Source organism: Pterocles gutturalis, unplaced genomic scaffold, assembly GCF_000699245.1.
Source record: "Pterocles gutturalis isolate BGI_N339 unplaced genomic scaffold, ASM69924v1 scaffold34500, whole genome shotgun sequence".
Taxonomy (NCBI): domain Eukaryota; kingdom Metazoa; phylum Chordata; class Aves; order Pterocliformes; family Pteroclidae; genus Pterocles; species Pterocles gutturalis.
The window spans coordinates 18,509-39,329 of NW_010139389.1; the positions used below are offsets into that span (position 1 = coordinate 18,509).

Genomic DNA, 20,821 nt, shown 5'->3' on the forward strand with positions numbered 1-20,821 from the left:
GGCGGCTGAAAGACTTGCTTAACTGTTGCTTGTAGTGTTGCAGGATCTTTGGATTTTTGAATCGTGTCTGCATGTGGCCATGAAATTCAGAATGGCAGAGTCTTTAATGGCCTTTGCCATGTTACTGCGCTGCATTATTGGCTCTGTGCCAGTCAGAAATCCTCTCTGAAACACGCTCTCTTAGGCATCAAGACTCACAAGGTGGCACGGAGTTACAGTGTCTAAGAAGCGTCAGCCCTTAGCTGTTTTTGATCACCACAGATGCCTCAACAGCAGAGGCTTCTTACCAGGAAAACTGTCCAGTAGCTGGTAAGTCAGGCTTTGGTCATTGTCACTTGTAACGTAAAAATGCTGGCCTCTCAACACTCTTTTTGAAATATCTAAGTTGTGTGCATCTGCTGTAGGTAGTAAAAGCGTTGGCTCAGGATGTGATCTTGGCTTTCGTTGCCTCTCCCGAAGATGCGGTTACAGGCTAGCCTAATTCTAAGGAGGTTGCCAAATCTCTGTTAGTGTCTGGTGATTTTTTCTTTAAAGCAAATTGCTGAAACTGTTTTATTTGTCCTGCTCAGGTAGTGAAGAATGCAGCTCCAATTGCTATTTCTTACCTGAAATGGATCAAATTATATATCTATCTATATATTATGGGAACTTTAATGACAGGCAGCTTCAACCTGAAAAGAAATATCGGTCTGAATGGCACGCTCTTCGGTATCTGTTTGGGTTTTTTTTTTTTTTACTATCTTTAGTTTAAACTAAAATGACGTTGCGCAGGTGCCAGCATGGTGGCTGTTTGCTCCGGACAATCTGCCTGATGAAGGCAGAGACAAAGCCTGTCTGAGGCGTGTGCAGGGAGCCCCGTGGCTGCAGGTGCTCGTACCCATGGCGGAGGTTCAGCCGCCTGCCGTCCGCTTCGAGGGCCGGAGCACTGGGCACGGGCACAGCGGGAGATTCCTGCATCACACTGGTGACAATTTCCTGACACGGGTGATCACGAAGCCGACAAGGGGAGGTGCTCTGCTGGCCCTGTGGCTCACAGAGGAGGAAGAACTGGCTGGGGATGTGAGGGCCGAGGGCAGCCCTGGCTGCAGCAGCTGTGAGGTGGCAGTTTGCGATCCTGAGAGACGCGGGCGAGACCTGGACTTGAGGAGAGCAGGTTTGGGCTTGTTCAGGGACCTGCCCAGAGGGATGCTGCGGGACAGTGGGGATCCCTGGAGGACAGCGGCACTCAGGGAAGCTGGCTGAACTTCAAGGACAAGCTCTTCCAAGCAAAGACCAGTGTGCATGGAGTGGAGCAGGCCTGCAGGAGGCCAGCAGCGTTGGGCAGGGGATTCCTGTCTGGCCTTGAAGTGGGAGTGTGGACAGGGCTGGTCTGCCCCAGGAACAGCACGATGGCACTGAGCATGCAGGCGTGAAACTGGGAAAGTCACAGCTCAGCTGGAACTGAACCTAGCAGTGGGTCTGACGGGCAGCAAGAAGGCCTTCTGCAAGTGAATCAGCAGCAGAGGGAAGAATAAAGAAAACCCAGGTCTGAGTCAAAAGCTGTGGAAAAGGCCGAGGCACTTGGGGCCGTCTTTGCCTCTGTTTCTCCTGGTAAGTCCTGTCCTCAGGCCTCCCAGGTCATGGATCGTTCCCAGGACGTGGGTGACTTTGGTGTTTGTCTTCTGTTGGAAGCACCTGTGCTTGGTGCTTCTGGTTCGTCTCGAGCAGCAAAGCAGTGCTGACAGCCTCAACGCTGATGGCTTGTGGGGACCGAGGAAGGCTGAGCTGCACGTAGACTTCTTTGTAGCTGGCGGAACTTCTATCAGGGCGCCACTTGAAAAGGCTCAAATTCTCTCTGAATTCGGGATCCTACAATGTTAAGTTTATGGCAGAATGGGTTATACTTTGGCAGCAGGAAAGATTTTATACGTACAGTCGTGCTGGAGGTCAGTGAGGCTGACAGATATATTTGTTGGGTTTACTGGTGTCCACACTTCACCTAGGGATGCTAATGAAAGCTCAAACAACCCCCTTCAGAAAACTGCCTATGCCAAAAATGCGTTGCCCAGATTTCATGCTTTCTGATGGCAGAAGTTGCAGAAATTATTACTGCAGTTTTTATTTTTTTTTTCTCAGAAGAGGGGAAGCAGGAGCTAACCTGTTTGCAATAGGAGGATGTTGGAGACCTATGTTTGGTAGTCTGTTTGTGTAATGGTAGGAGCACAGGAGGCGGCTTTGTTCTTTGCGGAAATGGGAGATGTCACACCTGTTTCTCCATATGTCTCTGATCTCAGTTGTGTCAATGGCAATGAGTGCCACTCAACCTCTCTCTCCAGGTTAAGCTCAGGTTTTCCATCTCTGATGCTGGTTTTTTTTTCTGTTGTTTCCTATCAGTGTTATGACTGTTCTTTATGATCTGCACACTTGTATATCAGCTCCTAATGGCTGTATTGAGAGGTCTATTTAATTTTCCTAGAGAGTGGCAAGCCTTCCTATTGAAGACTTTGAAACGAAAGAGCACATGATCTTACAGGAGAAGAGAAGAAGCACGAATTTATTTTTAGTGTCATACAACTAGACAATCTGAAGTCTGACCCTATCATGAGAACTTACTGCTACTTCAGTTTGGTTTTGCTTACCTTCTACAAGACAGGCCTGAGAGCATCTGTATTTAAAATCACTAGTGATGAAATATTCCCTGCAGTCACTGTCAATTTTTTTCAGTGTTTGGCTACACTCCTAAGAATTTTCACTTTATTTCTAATCTGAACTTAAACAATTTCAAGTTCATTGTGTTGTCACTTTGATAGGCAGAGAAGCTATTCTTTCTTTTTATGTAGATAGATACATACTCATAAGTAAAGCTAAATTAATTGGCTTCGTGGAACCTTGTATTATAGAGGATGTTTTCCTGTCTCCTAATCATCTCAATAGCTTTTCTCAGAATTTTCTTGAGTTTGTCAGTAGATTTCTTCATTTGTGACTCTGGTGTTCTTTTAGGGATTACGCTATTGCCAAGCATGGCAGTGATTGTAAATGATTGTAAAATCCTTAGTCTTGCTCCATGTCTTCCCACTCCTGTATTTAAGAACGGCGCTGGCCTGTCCGGCTGCAGTGGTGTTCTGGGCGATTGTTTCCTCCCCTGCCATTTCCTAAATCCTTTCAGTATTTCCCTGGGAAGCAGTGGGAGTCCCCGTGCTGTAGCTATGTCCTACATTCTTTGCTTCTAGGTTTTTCGATTGTACAAATACCTTTAATAATTTGTATTGTTTTCTTTCTCCCAGTTCACCACAGTATGGATCCATATCCCTGTCCTCTTTTTTATTTCTGATTTCTCCACCCTGTGTCATTTCTAGATTATGTTCCTTACGTTCAAGTTAAATTATAAAAGCCCCAGAACCATTCCTCTTCTTTATACCCTGCATCTTTGTTTGTTGCTGCTCATGCAGGTGACTTATTAACTTATCCACAGTGAGCTTTGGTCACTTTGTCAGCAGCCATGGTCTCGTTAGCACCCACCAGCGCAGATATCTTGCTTCATTGTGCTTTCCCTTCTGTTTGTTCAGTATTGCGGCTCATCTGCCACCGTGCAGCTCAGGCAGCAAACTCAGAAAAAGCCTTTTCTGAAGTGTCTTACAGTCTTTTCAGGTCATGATTAACTAAAAAAATTTACAGCTTTTACTGCATTTATGTCTCTTTTGTCTTCTTCTGGATCATTTTATTAAGAACACCAAGTCAAAGTTGTGTAAAGACGTAGGGTTTCCTGTATCACTTGGCCATGATGAGAACAGAATCTCTGTCTTACTGCTTTTTGTCAGCTTTCTTGGGCAACACATGGCCAGGATTTGCTTCTTATCCTTATGTCACTGTGAGTTCCTCAAGAAATTCTTGTGGAGGATTGTATCCCTAAGGACCACTTGAAAGTCGGACATACCTGTTTTCCTTTATTTTTTTCCATTATTTCTGACATCTTTAAGGGATGGATGGGACATAATTTTCATGCAGAAGTGATACAGCTAGGTCTCTGGATATTTAGAAGAATAAATTTGGAATCCACATGATGGGTTTTAGTACCCTTCGAGCCACAGCAGTAATTAGCTTGGAATGGACACATTAGATCAGTTTTGACATAATGTGTATCTTTCTTTATAGCCTTGGAGACCGAAGCAGAGCTGTTCCTTTGGTGTACTTGAGAGAGTTTAGTCTAGATTTAAATGTCCATGACTCTATATTTCATAACTGGGAGATGTTCATGACATTCTGCTTAAAACATTGTAGGAGTAAGTCTCTCTAAGTCTTGCTTGTATCTTTTAGCTGCACGTAACAGGCTTATCAGCCCAGGTTCCACGTTTTTCTCTGCTTTAAATCAAAACACGGCTTAACTGTTTGGTTGTCTTCCCATACCTCTGTGACTATAAACAGATAAATATTTTCTCTCGTGAAACTCTTTTTCCTTTGCTAATATTTATGTGATAATGAGCCAGAATAAAGATAACATTTTAAATAAATTTACAAGTGCACCATTCCCCAGCACAATTGCATTATTAGGATGATGATGGTTATGGTGGGGTTGGGGCTAAGTGCGGGCTAGGACTCGGAGTTCATGGGATGTCAAAGTACAAAGAGAAGGAAAAAGTTATTGCATTAGAACACAATATTTTTGAGGGTAGGGAAGTGAAGCCTGGGGATTCTGCCCCTGTGCTAAGGATGGCTGGATTAGATTACTCTCTGCTGCCGGTGCAGAGGAGGAGGAGGGAGTGCACTTCTGTTGTTTAAACAATATTTTCATGCTGTTCTCTCTGCTTGAGAGCCACCAGGTCCAGTTAGCATTTACTCACAGCCCTTCCTTTTCTTGGTGACAGGCAGGCAGCAAAATATAAATTCAGAGTTGGGGAATCTCTCTTTCCTTCTGGAAGGTTTTCCTGCTCTCTAGATGAGGAGGGATCTTTTCGTTCCCTGCCTGGGCTTCTCTTGAGCTCTCTGTTAAGTTTTATGTTATTTGAGGAGATCCTTGTGCCTCTGCCTGAGTGAAGACATCGGAGCACTTTGGAGCTTCATAGAGCAGCTTTGTAAAAGTTAAATCTTGTTCATCAAGCCTGCCTTTTTCTGAGGAGATCACAGGATTCTTTGATAACAGAAATTGTGTTGATACTATGGGATTTCAAGCCATTTGATCTGTTATCAATGACATCTCAACTAAAAATCTTAGAGTAAAATGAACCTTATTGGTTACCTTAAATTAAAAAGTTCTTCACTGTTGATCTGGAGACATATCGGTGACCGGGTCATTTCTAGTGGCACCAGAAAGATCTGTTCTTGGCCCAGTGCAGTGTAGCACTTTTCTTTTTTTTTCAGTGTCATGCATAATATGTGAAATTTGCTTTTTAGTACTCTTCCAGCCACAACACTAATTAGCTTGGAATTAAATCAGTTTTGATATCTTTGTTCTTACTGTGAGCCCTCCATAAAGACAAGCTGCTGTTTGGTTATCTCTTGTAAATTTAAAAAGGAATATACTGCCTGCAGAGCCTCTGTGAGTGGAGGGCTTAGGAGCTTGGACACGGAGCTGCTGGAGCGGGGCCAGAGGGGGCACGGAGATGGTCCGAGGCTGGAGCAGCTCCCGTGCGAGGACAGGCTGAGAGAGTTGGGGGTGTGCAGCCTGGAGAAGAGAAGGCTCTGGGGAGACCTTCCAGCAGTTGTCTCTCCTGTGCTGAGGACCCCAGAGCTGGGTGCAGCACCCCAGGGGGGTCTCACCAGAGCGGAGCAGGGGGGGACAATCCCCTCCCTCGCCCTGCTGCTGATGCCCCAGGACACGGGGGGTTTCTGGGCTCCAGCGCACATTGCACATCTTTATTGAAGATTACTGCTGTTTCTACAAACTTATTAGAAACTACATGAGATCCTGGGTCCAGTAGCCTGCAGACCAGCTGGAAGGGTTGTACGACGGCTTTATCCGGAGGGCTGTGTAGGCCAGCTCCCTGCTTCATCATGTACCTGGGAGTTCCTGAGCCAACTGTGGTGGAACCTGGAGTTAAAATACTGAAAAACTGCATTCTGGGTCCAGAATTTTTAATTCGCTGCTGTGCAGCATGATTAATTTCCACTGTGTGGAAGGAACTGAGGAATCTTTCCTTCTGTGTGGGACATGATAAACACATTAGGGTATTTTGTTGTGTCCAAAGATTTGTATTCAGTGTGGAGAGGAAGCATTGCCCAGCTGTCTTTATTCTGCAAGCTGTCCAGCAACTCCTTGATGTTTCCAGGTCAGTGCTTGCTCTTCGTGCCTCACTCTTCAAAATGTTCATTTTCTTTTATTATTCTGCTGATACTAAGGCTTCGTGAAAGAATACAAGCAGTTAAAAATATAGTGGGTTCAGCTAAAGCTGAACAAAGTTTTTGGCTCCATGGTTTCTGCTCCTCCAAAGTGTCAGTCCTGCTGTAAATCGAGCAGGCATTCTAGCATCCCAAAACAAACAAATAATGTTGAAAGAGACATTTATCTGATACTCTTGATCAGTCTAAATACAGAAGGGAGGAATTGTTCCTCTCTGGGCTGGAAATAAAGATATTAAGAAAGGGATGACAAAAAACTGTAGAATGTCTGAGCGGTATGGAGAAGGTGCATAAGGAATGCCTGCCCAGTGCTGCTCCGGCCACGCAAGAAGGTGGCATCAAGTGAAGCTGACAGATGGCAGGTTCAAAATGAGCAGAAGGAGGAACTTCTTCACGCCCTGCCCATTGAGGTTCTGGAACGCCATGGCTCAGGCTGCTGTAGGTACTAAAGGGCAGTAACTTTCAAGAGCTGTCAGAGACACAATGCTGAGACAGACAAACGGTTGGGATGACCTGGTGCAATAGTTCTTGTGTCCATGCAGAATGCAGTGAACAGGTGGATGCCTGGTGTCTCTCACGGGTGTTTGTGTCTTACACCAAATTAAAACTGTAGGCTTCTGATTGTAAAGCAAAACAGGAGTACCAGAAATTAAAAGATAGCTTTTAATTCCTATAGAATAGGAGTATTCTAACATTTATTTTAATTATATAGGTGAAAGCTGGAATGAATATCATAGAAATGGACAAGGCAGTTCAGTAGACTTATTACAATTACTTACAGTTCCTTTTTTTTGTGGTTTGTCTGCAAGAGTTATTCACAGTTGAGAATGGACTTTTTCATGTAAGAGTATACTTGCTCATTTCTAAGCTCAGATCGTTAGATCTTCCTCCTAACCTACTTCATATCACCTCCTCTGCAAACTTTTCTGGAAAAGGGAAAACAAAAAGGAGTTTGGTAATAGAACTAATATAGTTTAGATAATGTTTTGAAACACCAGTAGAAGTTGGCAAGGTCCTAAGTTGACACCTCATGGCTGCTCATGTTGAAACTTTGATGTGAAGGTCAGCTTCGTCTCTGCCAAGAAGATGTGTTGACAAAGGCTGGCTTCCTAAATGGCAGTTTTTATGCATGATGAGTAACACTTGTTTTGAAAAACCCAGCGTGAACGTGCACCCTTTATTTTCAGTCTAGAGAGACTGAGTACTTTTTTAGTTCAAACAGGACGAATTTACCGTACTTTGCCGAGCGCAGAGGGTCCCAGGCTGCCTGTAGCTAAGCCTCACGTGAAAAGAAGCAGCCGTGATTCATGCCTTGTGGATCCAGCTAGGGTCTTCCAGGGTTCATTAGCTTCAGTTCTGTGCTCCAGCTTTTTGGTCGCATGCTTGTACCATGCCACTGAGACCTGCCCCGCTCGCTGGGGTCTGCTGTCCTGGGGTAACCCCTTCGAGCACGTCTGTCTGGGGGCTGGGATGGTGTCGGTGTTGCTGCTCTGGAACGTGGTAGATTCTTGCTTCCAGTGCTTGGATATTGCTTGCTTCCTTCTCAGATCCGGGAGCTGGTTCCTGAGTCCCAGGCCTACATGGATCTGTTGGCCTTTGAACGCAAACTAGACCAGACCATTATGCGGAAGCGCGTGGATATTCAGGAGACGCTGAAGAGGCCAATGAAGGTATGTCATGAAAAATTTGTGAATCGAGTTAGGGGGAAAAAAAGAATCCTTGTGTTAAATGGTGGAATGATTCTTTCCAGTAAAAGTCCTGTTAAAAGTGATATTTTGAAACAGGTCAGACAAAGCTCTGAAGAATAAGCAACTGAGGAGCAGCATGCATGGAAAAGTGGTAGAGAAAATCCTGTGGATATTGCCAGCTCTAGCTTCTGAAAGCCTCTAGTAAGGGGAATAATAGCTTCTGGATAAATAAACACTGTTTTTTGGAACTTTGCATTAGAATGGTTAAAAAGAAGAAAATAAGAGATTAGAGGGGTGTGCTGGAGAGATGTGTTAAATTTCCTATCAGAATTAAGTCAAAAGCTAAACTTGTGGAATAACAGAACATATAATGTGAAGCATTACTTACAGAAAAAGTGTTAAAGATCCTGCAGAAATGTACACATTCACATAGTTTGTAACAGGATTGTTCATGTAAGGAAAGAATGGATGATATAACCTGCAATTTCTGTTAGATCAAGTCCAGCACTTCACTGTTCATCACATCCTACTGAAATGATCTTATTCCTAAATTTTCTGAGTCTATCCAACTGAGTAATGGAAAAGTTTAGTTAGGAGGAAACGGTGGAAGACATCTAGTTCAACCTCCTGCTCAGAAGAGGATTGTCAAGGCCTTGCTGAGTTTTTAAAATCTCTGAGGATGGACATTTCACAGCCTCTTGAGGCAATCTGTTCCAATATTTGTCCACTCTCATTGTGAAGAATTTATTCTCATGTCTTACTTAAGTTCTTGTGACTGTACTGAATGCTCGTACTCCCTCATACAGTAAATCCTGTAGTACAGAGGGTTTTGTAGCTGTATGTCTGCTGTGAAGTAAAGCTGTCATTCTTGTCTGTACCGCAGCACTGGGTGTCAGCCCAGTTAAGGGCAAGATTCCGTTCCGTTTGTCACTGTGCAGGTATCTCATGAGATGCGGAAGGCTTTTACCTCTGATGTTTTTCCAATTGATATATATGAAACATTACAAAAAACCTGACAGAATTAAGTTCATCAACATACCTATTTTATAGATAGGAGACTGAAGTGTGAACGGTTTAAATCACAGGTTTGTAGTCAGAAAGTGTTGTGTGTCGTAGATCAGACTCTCAAAAGGAATAATTTGTCTTAGCTTCTTAATGTGGGTAGAACACTGTTATTTTAAACCAGATAGGAACTTGGCCGTGTTTAAAAGCAATCGAAGATTTAGATTCACGTTACTAAATCTGCAGGAAGACGTTTTTCCTGGGGCAAACTCTGTAACTAGGGAATTGACCTGTACAGGAGGTTCCAGCTCTACGCTGTTCAGTGGAGATACTCCGGGGCTGTGATGGGGAAGAGTGTAGGAGGCGCAACACCTGGCAGAAACTGGAGACAGAAAATTCTGTTTCCATCTAGGGCTCAGCAAACACATTTCAAATATCAGTTATTCAGCTAGTCAACATCTAAAGAATGATCAAACAGATGTTTTTCGAATGCATGTCTGGACTTAGCGTGTAACAGCTGTGAAATTCAAGACCTGTCAAAACAGAGCTAAGCGCCGATAAATTTGGGTTGTTCTGGTGTTAAGTATTTTCATTTTGTTATAGTTGGAGCATTGGTAACAGCAATAGAAGTTATCGCTGCATTTCCACCTCATATCAAAGCTCATGTAATTTGGAAATATTTGCCTGAAAACAGTGGTTCCCAAACTGGGATTGTAATCCGGGGAAAAATTTAAATTTGTCTGAGGTATGTGATAATATGTGGGGAACAGGAACATGCAGGACTGCTCAGAACTGTCCGTTGTAATTGCAGTTATCATGTTGGTCATGGTGATTGACTGGGAGCTAGAATCAGTCTCTGGGAACCACAGGTTGATAGTCTGCTTTTTCTGTCTGAAGGTGAGCTTTTCTGGAGAAATTTTAGGAGGAAATGTTTCTGCTGGGCTGGTGGATCCTGCCTGGCTCTTCTGCGCACAGCCGCACGCTGAACCCGGTGGCAGCTGTGGGATGGTCCTGGAGCACAGAGACCCTGGGGCTATGAGGCTGGCTGACCTTCACCGCCCGCCGGCGCACTTTACCGTGGTCAGGAGCCCCTCTCCGCTGACAGGTTTCCTGGGCTAGATCTTGCCTTCTCTTTTTTCTGCCTGTTCGGTACTTGTGTGTTCTCTCCTCCTCTGTCAGTCCTGCGTTCTTGGACTGCACTTGTCACGGGAATCTCAGAGTTCCTTGTCCACAGTGTGGCATTTGCTGCATGCCACTTGTCACAAGAGTCCTTGCACTGACTTTATGGAAGACCCTTCCGCTCACATGTTTGAAATTCCAGAAGGGACTCCAGGAGGGAGCCAGGCGGCCGGGGCTGTTCGGGTGCAGCGTAGCTGGAGGTATGGATAGAGCAAGCTCCAGAGCCTGGAGGAAACAGGAACCGTATGGCCCAGCTGCAGATGAGTAGATGTCATTAAAGAAGAATGCATTACTGAAAAGCTGGACAGCTAGAACCACGGTGGACTTTGGGAGTGGGATTCATTTGGTGAAGTATAGACATCTACGTTGTTTTTATTTATATGTAAGCTGCTCACTCTGGGCTCCCTTTGTAGTCGAGAGATGTAGTCAGCGTAGGCAATGGAGTTCCGGGCACAGCTCTTCTCGTACAGGAGTGGACATTTAAAAGAATGTAGATGAACCATGCCCTAAAAACTGCCTGTTTCTCTCCATTGCCTAAGCCTGAGATAACTAGCCAGTTGTGGCCACAAGCATCTTTTCAGACTGAGATGATTTTCATTCCGAGGCTTGATTCAGGGGTCACCCAGCTGAAAGAAGCATCTAGCGACCCATCGCACAAGCAAGGCTCCTGCTCCAGCCCTGGCGCCACAGACCGTAGCTTGGTCTCACCCAAACCAAAGACGGCTATCCAGGGACTGTCACTCTTTCACAGGGAACTGGTGTGGGGCGTGGAATTTACCAGACGTGTGTGTGGTTGCATTTCCTCAAACGAAGTGATCTACTCCCAGGTTCTCCGTTTTTAGGTTAAAAAAGAGTAGGAGTGTCTGAATGCAGCCACAATGTCTCTCTCCCTGGTTTTGTAAATTGTGATTCTTTCCCTGATTCCAGGTTTTAAGATGACTGAGGAATTGCTGTCGGATTGTTGGCAGAAGGAAATTTGCATTTTTTCTGAAACACTAAGGGTTCTGCCTGGTCCTCTGCCCTCACAGGCGTGACGGGGTTTTTTTGCTCAGCATGCCCTGTGTCCCCAGCGCCTCAGACCTGAGCTCTGCAGTTCCGGCATTCTAAGAGACTCTCATCTTTTCCCTGTACCGACTTCTAAACCGCCAGCATCCAAGGGATGCCCCAAGATGCCCCAAGCATCTTAGGGGCAGAAGGACAAATTGTGGAGATTTTTGTGTCATACTCTGAACTCTACTGTCCTTGAGCTCCTGGAATTAGACCTGTGCTTGCTTCAGCCAACAAATGCAGTAGGTGTCATTTACTCCAACTTGAGCAAAACATTTTATTCCTTCTTCATGGGATGTTACAGAGAAAGGCGTGGGGATTGCTAAAGAAAATTTAGGACTGGGAGTGGCTGCCTTTTCGGTAGAGGGGAAGAAAAGCATCGGCATTGAGGCTGAGGAACAATGCCAGCACAAGAACAAATGGGGAAAAGGTGACTGAATAAATGCTAAGCTTGAAATTAGAAAGAGGCTGTAATTGTCAGAGAAGCAAAATTCCTCAAAATCAAGGAGGGGAAACAAAGATTTCATTTTTGAAATGGTATCTTCGTGGGTTCTGAAAAGCATTACACAATACAGACCTGTGACCTGGACTTACTGTGGGTGCCAGCTCGGTGGCGCTGGGGCCCATTGGTGTACTCCATCGAGCTCTGCAGGGGGTGTGATATTTTAAAGGATCACAGACTGGCCGAGGTTGGCAGGGACCTCTGGAGGTGGTTTTGTCCAACCTTCCTGCCCAAGCAGAGCCACCTGGAGCTGGTTGCCCAGGACCATGTCCAGATGGCTTTTGAACATCTCCAAGGTAGAAGACTCCATAGCCTCTCTGGGTTTTGTGTTCCAGCGCTAAATACTTCATAGGAGGGTGCCAGAAGCCCTTCCAACTGTAGGTAACAGTTCCACCTAAGTTCTAGTGATCAGAGATCAGTTTATGTCAGGACACAGAAAGTCTGACATCTTTTAAAATTCTCATGTATTGATTGATATGACTGGATATTCCTGGGATCTGTACATAGTATAGCCTCTCCAGCCCCTTCCCTGGTTTTGTGTGTGCGTGTGTTTGTTTGGTTTTTGGGTTTTGTTTTTTTTTAAGAGCTTTTGGCTTTGGTCCAACAGCTGGTAGTTCAAAAATAGACCAATTGAGACTGATTAATGTGCATATTTATGACCCCTAGAGCAAGATACCAGAGATGTAATGGATTTTTCATTATGTCGACACGGAATGTCCTTTAAAAAGAGCTGCCCTGTTTGATCAATGATTTGAGCCTGTGTTGCCCAGGAAATTAAACTGGGCAGTAAAGTCTCTTCTGGCTTAAAAAGCTGCAAGTTTTAAATCTGTGTTCTGTGACAGTGAGTTTTAGGGGCTAACTATGCTTCATTATGCTCTGTATAGCATACACAACATACTTCCATTGATCAGGTTTGAATTTTTGGTCTTGTGGCATGGTTTTATGTGTTCTGCTTTAAGGAAAATGCAAACACCTAATCTCCTTCTTTAGGTCAGCCCATATTTTAAATAAGTCTTTCAGCTTCTTTAATGTTCTCTTTTTTTAGGTAAAAAATTCAGTTCTGCCAATCACTGCAGAAACAGAATTTTTGGGTGCACCTAGCTATTCTTGTCACCCGTCAGTGTACACCTCCTGATTCTCTTTCTGAGAGAGTATAGTATACAATGGCCAAATAAGCTGCTGTAACTGATTTTATAGACTATTGTGCATACTAGTCTCTGTTTTATTCCTCCATAACATTTGTGTGACTTTTTGGGAGGGTTTTTTTTTTTTGTGGAAGTTTTTATAGAACTGTCTACAGGTGTTTTTCATGTGTTGGTACAATTTTGAACTCAGTAAATACTGGGTAGTTCCTTTTAGTATTCACGATACTTGCATATTCTGCTGAGTCCCTGATTTTCTTGCTTTGGGTTGGCCATTTTTAAGTTCTTGTCCATCTTTCGTTGTCATGTGTGACCTAACTAATTTTGTTTCTTCTACAAATTCTGACACACGTTTGCTGCTACCCTGAGTGAGCAGTACCGCTCTATTCCAGCTCTGGAATGGACACTCTCGTTTGATTCTTTCGTAGTGGTCAGACTTGAACACTTGTTACTGGTGGTCATTGTTCTTTTTGTCTCCCCATTTCTAGTCTCCATGCTACTTTATCTTCCACTGGTTTTTTTGCTTCCTAAAAAGTTTTTGTGAGACCATGTGACAGTTACTTTATATGTAAAGACAGAAACACAGATTTTAATCTTTCCTGTGCTTTATGCTTCAGGTTTTTATGCTGTGTTGAGGTACATAGAAACCCATCCTTCAGATGTGCATAGAGAGCTCTTCACACGATGCTGGTCACAGGTTGGGCAGCCAGATTTCCTTGATTCAGTCAGCAATAGTCTATTGTCTGCTGGTGACTTAATTTGTCAGAAATCCCAAGCGCAAGTTCCCTGGAAGTGTCTGGAGGTATTGTGTCCTGCCTGATAGCCAACTGAAGGAAACGTTAACTTAAGCAGTCGATGGAGATTTGTCTGGGAGTTATCACACAGATCACGGTAACTTCAGATACTTAGTTTCTGATTTGACTTTTTAGGGATTTAATGCTAACGGAAACTGAAAAAAATGTGGCATTATAAACCAGAGGTAGCTTTCTGAAGGATTTGACAGATTTTCAGCATTTCACTGATTTACTTCGACTTAAAGCTGTATTGCTTTGTGTGAAGATGACGTTGAAGAGCTTAGAGAGAGAAAAAAGCTGTAGTTCTGTAGCTCCAGCATTCCCGTCAGCCTCCTGTTTAGATCTGTTCTGTTCCACAGGAGCTCTCCCGTCATTTGTGCTGCTGTTGTAGCTGAGACCTTTGCAGTAGTTCATTGCTGCCGTGACCCATCTTCTGTCACATATGCTTCTTTTTTCTTTTTCTTTTCCTCAAGGAGGAGTTGTAAGTGAAATGCAGTGCTTTTTGGGAAAGGTTTTTTTTTTAAATATGACTGCTATTTCAAGTTCTCTTTGCTGAAGACAAATCAAAGATGCATATTGAAGATGTGTGTCTTACGCTTAGAGAATAAGCAGATTGAGCATTTATTGGTTTTTGGACAAGAGGTTATTTGATTCACAACATTGATCAAGTCTCTGTGAAGTTCCCCCCATTGAGCTCGTCATGGTGGGTGGTGATGCGTCAGTGTGTCTGAACAGACGGCGTGCGATGCTTTCTCCTTTCTCCTTTCTCCTTTCTCCTTTCTCCTTTCTCCTTTCTCCTTTTTCTCCTTTCTCCTTGCCCCAGAGCTGTAAGCTTTCTCTTCAGCTTTTGCTCCAAGCTGCTGAGAATCCTACCAGTACGAAACAAGGCCACAGGCTTTGGTTGGTTGCTTTTCTGTTCTCTGAGAAGCCACCATGCAGAGAGGACAGATTTCAGGTCTGTGCTGTAGTGCGTGTTGCTGAGACATTCGCCTCGGAAGGGTGGCTGTGGAGGCTTGAGCGTCCCGGGGTCCGTGCGGCGCCGTGCAGAGGAGGAGGTGCCTGGCTGCTTGGGTGGTGCTCCTGGCCAAACGCCTTCTTCACAGTTCTGTTAGACCGCTTACCGGATCGCCTTTGGCAGATCTCGCTGCACGCTGCAGGTCAGCTCTGGAGCTACTGGTGGTGACACGTGTGACAGCTGGTGGCCCTTTGTGGTGGGCTGTGTGCGTTCTTTGAGCGCGTGGCAGCGCGGCCGTCGAAGGGAAGGCTCGTGTGTGTCGTGTCCTGCGGTGCTCTTGGCCTGGTAGAGCCTCAGGGGGAGTGTGCAGGGCAGGGCACAGAGACAAGGGGCTGCCGCGGTGCGTAAGAGGCCAGAAGAAAAGCGGGCATTTGGAGTCTCGTGAGAGGAGGCAATAGCACAAGCACAGAGTTGGATCTTAGGGAATAAAAAGAGAGCGTTCCTCCCCAGAAATGACCCTTCAGAGTTCTGGGCTACCCAGGTGTGGTGGGTTGACCCTGGCTGGATGCTGGGTGTCCCGCCCCTCCTCAGCTGGGCAGGGGAGACAAGAGATAACGAAAGGCTCGTGGGTCGAGGTAAGGACAGGGAGAGACCACTCACCAGTTACCATCGTGGGCAAAACAGACTCAACGTGGGGAATATAAATTTAATTTATTACCTATGAAACCGGAGTAGGGTAGTGATAAAATAAAAACTAAATCTTAAAACAGCTTCCCCCGACTCCCCTCTCCTTCCCAGGGTTAACTTTACTCACAGTTTTCTCTACTTCATCCCCTCAGCGGTGCAGGGGACAGGAATGGGGGCTGTGTCAGTCCGTCACGTGTGGTCTCTGCCGCTCCTTCCTCCTGGGGCAGACGCCTCACACTCTTCCCCACTCCAGCGTGGGGTCCCTCCCATGGAGACAGTCCTCTGTCAACTTCTCCAACGCGAGTCTTTCCCCACGGGCTGCAGTTCTTCACGAACTGCTCAAGCGTGGGTCCCCCGTGGGGTACAAGGCCTGCCAGCAAACCTGCTCCAGCGTGGGCTCCGCTCTCCACGGCCCACGGGTCCCGCCAGGAGCCTGCTCCAGGGCGGGCTGTGCATAGCCATTACTTGGGATTTTTATTCATAATTATCTTAAGTTACTTTCTGATGACAATGTGGAAGAAGTGGGCTGATGTATAGGGGCTACAGTGAGGAAAGGTTTACATTTGAGAAAGGTAATTCATTGTGTAGAAGAAAACACTGTAAATGGAAGAGAGAGATGTGGGAAAAACCAGCAACGGTAGGCAGAGTCTGACTTTGGCAGAGCAGGGTAAGTGTAGGAAACCCAGCAGGAGACCAGCTCTGCAATGGAAGCTGCATCTGGCTTGTGCATGACTTGAAAGAAAAGTGGTGAGGGGTTAGCAAAGGGGAACAGTGGAAGGTATCAAGGAGAGGTATTTTGTATTTCACACTGGAGTCAGACATTGTTACTAACTTGTTTTTAGGTGGACTGTCCTAGAAAGCTAGAGCCTGAATGCTAGGAGAAAGGAAGACATCTAAAATAATCAGGTCTGAAGAAGGGTGTTATTGCAGAGGATGACCTTCATGATGAACTGTCAGACCGGAGGAAACAGACACGGCTCCTGTCTGGATATGGGGAGATAGGAGGGAAGGACTTTCCAGGGTAAAGGGGAGAATGGAGAGAATGTCTTTGAAAATCAAAAGAAGAGGAAATGGAATCAGTGATATAAACCTGAAGTATCAGTAGAGTATCCAGGAGGAACCATTAAGAAAAAATCTTATGTATATAGATACAGTTTTGTAAATAATCCAGGCAGGGATAAAATTTAGGAACAGTGCTTAAAATGCCCAAGTTAATTTGAAGAGAGAGAAATGTGAAGTCCTTCACAAGCCCTCCACACCAAATAAAGATTCAGGGGCAGTAAAAAAACCCCATTTTATATAATGAAATACACTTTTATCAACAGAAATCCTGCAGGAAAGGATGGAGAAAGAATATGGATTTCCAGGAGTATTTTTCTATCTATCTGCCTGTTCTTGTCTGTGTCAGCGTGTCATTTTCTGGACTCTCTGCACTGTTGAAAATCCTGTTTCCTCTCAGTGTGTACTATTGACACTCCATTTCCACCAAACCTTTCTGTCACTGTCTTCTCTAGATTTGGCAAAATGTAGTAATTTTCTTGTTCGTCTTCAGCCATGCATCTCTGCCTCTCACATTCCTCTAGAAGATTCCTCTTCGATTTTTTGTTTCCTGACCTGATGTATATAACTTCCTTCTCTCCCATATACGTCTGTGTGAAAGCTTTGCAAGACTACTCCTTTCTTACGTTGTGTGACGGCTGTCTTGACTGCATTATCTTGACAACTGTAGCCTTTTTGTCACTATGTTATAAACAGATATTTGAGATTAGAGTCCCAAATAAATTTCTGGCAGTATCTTTTCTGTAAGCCATGCATCAGAGTTAACGGCCAGGTTTTCCACATGGTGCACGAGGGAGATGGGCACTGGGAGCTCACATAGCCATGAGCCAGTACAGTGACTGGGAAACCTGGGACAGCCTGTGACAGTGACAGCAGGTATCTCGCCCAGACCAGAGCACCTGGGTTAGTGGGGAAGCACAGTGCCTTCCTCTCCTCGGGTCTCACAGCAAGCGGGAGCTGCAACGTGTGTGCGTGGGGGGAAAGGCAGTGAAAGAGGAGGGTTTGCAGCGGGGGGGTGTGTCTGTAGGAAGAGTATTGCCAGGCTCTGCGTGATGGTATAATGAAGATGGGCAGAGATGTGCCCAGCATGTAGTTTGCAGCATTAGCTGTGTTTACAAATCTTAACTGATGCAACCACGAAGGACATGCATGTAGCAAGAGGTTTGCAGCTGAGTCTTAGCAATCTAGCTGGGATCAAGACAGGAAGGCCATCATGTCATGCTTTTCTTACAATGACTTCTGAAGTATCTAATCCAGAAGTACGAAATGTATAGCCTCATGGGCTTGGCCCTGCAACGTCCTGTCTCTCTGCACTCACAGTGGATCTCAGCATGTTTGTATAGCCAGTAGTTTTTGAAGGGAAGTTTCAGATTCAGGTCTTAAAGGTATTTTCTTACACAACCAAACCTTAAATTCTGATATAACCTGATGCAATTGTACTCAGCATGCAGGTTCTCTACTAAATGTGCAACTATCACCTTTCCTGTGGCTTCCTCAGCTCTTGGACTTAAACTGGATGTGTACTTTTCTTTTCTCTATTTGTACAACAGCAAAAGCGGAAACTGAGACTTTACATCTCCAACACATTCAATCCTGCAAAATCTGACGCTGATGACTCCGATGGCAGCATTGCTTCATGGGAGCTGCGAGTGGAGGGGAAGCTCCTGGATGATGTATGACTTACCTGTGCTTCGCTGGGGCTGGCAAAGATCTAGAGATTGTCCTGTGGGGTGGTGGGCATTACTGGGGACATCAGCTCAGACAAGTCACCTCTGAATGGCAGCGCTGGCTTGTTGCTGCTGGGAGGGCACCATGTCCAGCCAGAGTGAGGGATAAGGCCATCATGGGAATGTTGGGGAGGGGTGGGGAGGGCAGCAGGAAATGGAGCAGGCTTAAGGACGGGACAGGTAGGAGGAGGTGGCGAGAACAGGGCTGAGACGATTACCTTAAAAGATACAGCAAGGTTCAGGTCGTGAGAAGTGTGGTAAGTCAGGCCTGCGGCAGGCATTGCGTCTTGTGAAGAGCAGGGTAACAAGGAGAAGCAGGTAGCTCATATTCCTAGGGAGGACAAGAGGATGTATGGATGGTCAGAGCAAGGGTGGAAGAAAAGTTTTATCGTTCTGAAGTCCTCAGACGCCTCAGTGATGGATTTAGCTTTCCTTGGGGAAGGCTGGACTTTTCTAATAAAGGTGTCGCTGACTTGAATAGACTTCACAAGCTGAGTATTTGACAGGATAAACAGATGAAGAACATGTATGTATGGAGAGGGCAAGGCTTCCAAGGCATGTCTGTCTGGAAATAACTACATGAATCAGAATCATAATCTTGCTGGAGGATGGAGGGGTGGAAGAGTGCAACATGGGGAAATTGAAGTTAGACAAATTCAGTTTAGATATTGGAGCATGTATTTTAACAAAGAAAGAGAGTCTGTATTGGAACAAAATAGCTTCTCGGTTACTGGCAAATTTTAAATTGAAGGAGGATGTATTTCTGAAATATTTTCTGCATTAAATAGGAAGAAATTCATTGAAATCCTGTGGACTGTATTCTCTGGAAGGTCAGATTATGTGATTATAGACCTCCTAGTTTTTGATTTAGACAGTACGAGCTGCGTAGTAAACAGTGAATACTGATAATTAAATGGAAAGGCAAAATGTAAAAGGAAATACTTTTACTTACTGTATGATTAATCTGTAAAATTTACTGTTGTCTGATATATCAGACTAAGAAAGTAGCATTCATCAAAAAACCCAAGCTATTAAAATTAAAGGTATACAGTTGCCTTAGAATGACAGAATGGTTTGGGTTGGAAAGGACCTTAAAGCCCATCTAGTTCCAACCCCCCTGCCATGGGCAGGGACACCTCCCACCAGCCCAGGTTGCTCAAAGCCTCATCCAGCCTGGCCTTGAACCCCTCCAGTGCCTCACCCCCCCGCACAGGATAACGGTTCTTCCTTATGTCCGGTCTAAACCTACCCTCCTTCAGTTTGAAACTCTTGCCCCTTGTCCTGTCACTACCGGCCTTGCTAAAAAGTCTGTCCTCATCTTTCTTATGAGCCCCCTTTAAGTACTGAAGGACTGAAGTAAGGTCTCCCCGGAGCCTTCTCTTCTCCAGGCTGAACACCCCCAACTCTCGCAGCCTGCCCTCGGATGGGAGGTGTTCCAGCCCTTGGACCAGTTTTGTGGCCTCCTCTGGACCTACCCTCACAGGTTCCGTGTTCACATTGCAAGCCCATTGTTGCCAATAACATAAAGAGAGTCAGGGAAACCTTCCCTTAAGTGTGCACTGTTCTCCCACTGTTGAGATTTTTGCTTCTTACCCTGCATTAGTCAGAGAGAAAACTCAGTGAGATGGATCACGCTGGTGGTCTACATGGGAATTAATGTTCAAGAGAAGGAAAAAGCCTGAGAAGGAACCATAGAACACAAGCTAATATATGCAGCCTTAAACATTTCTGTTTCTTCTGATTGTACAGCTCAGCAAACAGAAACGGAAGTTTTCATCTTTTTTTAAGAGTTTGGTTATTGAACTGGACAAAGATCTTTACGGACCTGACAACCATCTTGTGGAGGTAAGGTTGTGCACCCTTTGCATACAAACCCGATACTAGCATGGGTAAACAGCTACGTGCCCTTTGTCTGCCTTAAGCTACCTTGCATTCATTATCTCGTTTAAGGTATTTTCAAGGTTTTCAAAATTCCATTCTTTTTGAGGATGTTTGCTAACAGAATCCATATAGTCTAGAAACACGGGTGTAATAGTGATGTAGTGCATGTCTGAGAACAGTATGTATGAAATGATGAAAAAATTGTGCATTTTTCCTGATCTGTAAAGCATGCTAACAGCAGAACAGGTTGTGCACTAAAGCTGAATTGCAAGGTGTTGTGGTTTAAGGCCACCACACAGCCTCTTGCTAAACCCCGTGGGCTGAGGCAGGGACGGGGAGGGTTCACTCACCACTAATGGTCACGGGCAGGAAACAGACTCGACTTGGGAAAACACAAAAGCCATGTAATTTGTTAACAATGAAAAAAACCCCCAACAACAGAGCAAGATAATGAGAAAGAGAAGTGCATCTTAGAAGGCGTTTCTCCCCCACCCCTCCCCTGTTCCCAGGCCCAAAGGCTTGGTTCCCCATTCCTCCACCTTCTCGCCCCCGGCGCAGGGGCAGGGGATGGGGCTGCGGTCGGTCCGTGCCCCGTCCTGCCGCTCCCTCCTCCTCAGGGAAGGGCTCCTCACAGCCTTTCCCTGCTGCAGCGTGGGGTCCCTCTCACGGGAGGGTCCTTCCCAGGCTGCTGCAATGTGCGTGCTGCGGCGTGGGTCCCCTCCACGGCGTCCCGGCCTCCTCCGGCGCCAGGTCCCTGCAGGGGATCTCTGCCCCAGTGCCTCCGCCCTCTCCTTTTTCTTCACGGCCCTTCCAGTCTACACAGCTGTCTCTCACCCCGGCTCCTCT

The 20,821-nt window shown here is 45.4% G+C and overlaps 1 protein-coding gene across 1 annotated transcript in view; it reads left to right on the top strand.

Moving 5' to 3' along the window:
* The window catches only part of LOC104469006 (SWI/SNF-related matrix-associated actin-dependent regulator of chromatin subfamily D member 3-like), a gene marked incomplete at its 3' end in the record, with an annotated part of 38,116 nt that extends 18,177 nt beyond the window's left edge, over window positions 1–19,939 (top strand). Inside the window, exons 4-6 of the mRNA XM_010083328.1 lie at window positions 7,860–7,982; window positions 17,918–18,040; window positions 19,844–19,939. Coding sequence (XP_010081630.1) covers window positions 7,860–7,982; window positions 17,918–18,040; window positions 19,844–19,939 — 342 coding nt within the window. The remainder of the gene's footprint in view (window positions 1–7,859; window positions 7,983–17,917; window positions 18,041–19,843) is intronic.
* Between the last annotated feature and the right edge of the window lie 882 nt (window positions 19,940–20,821).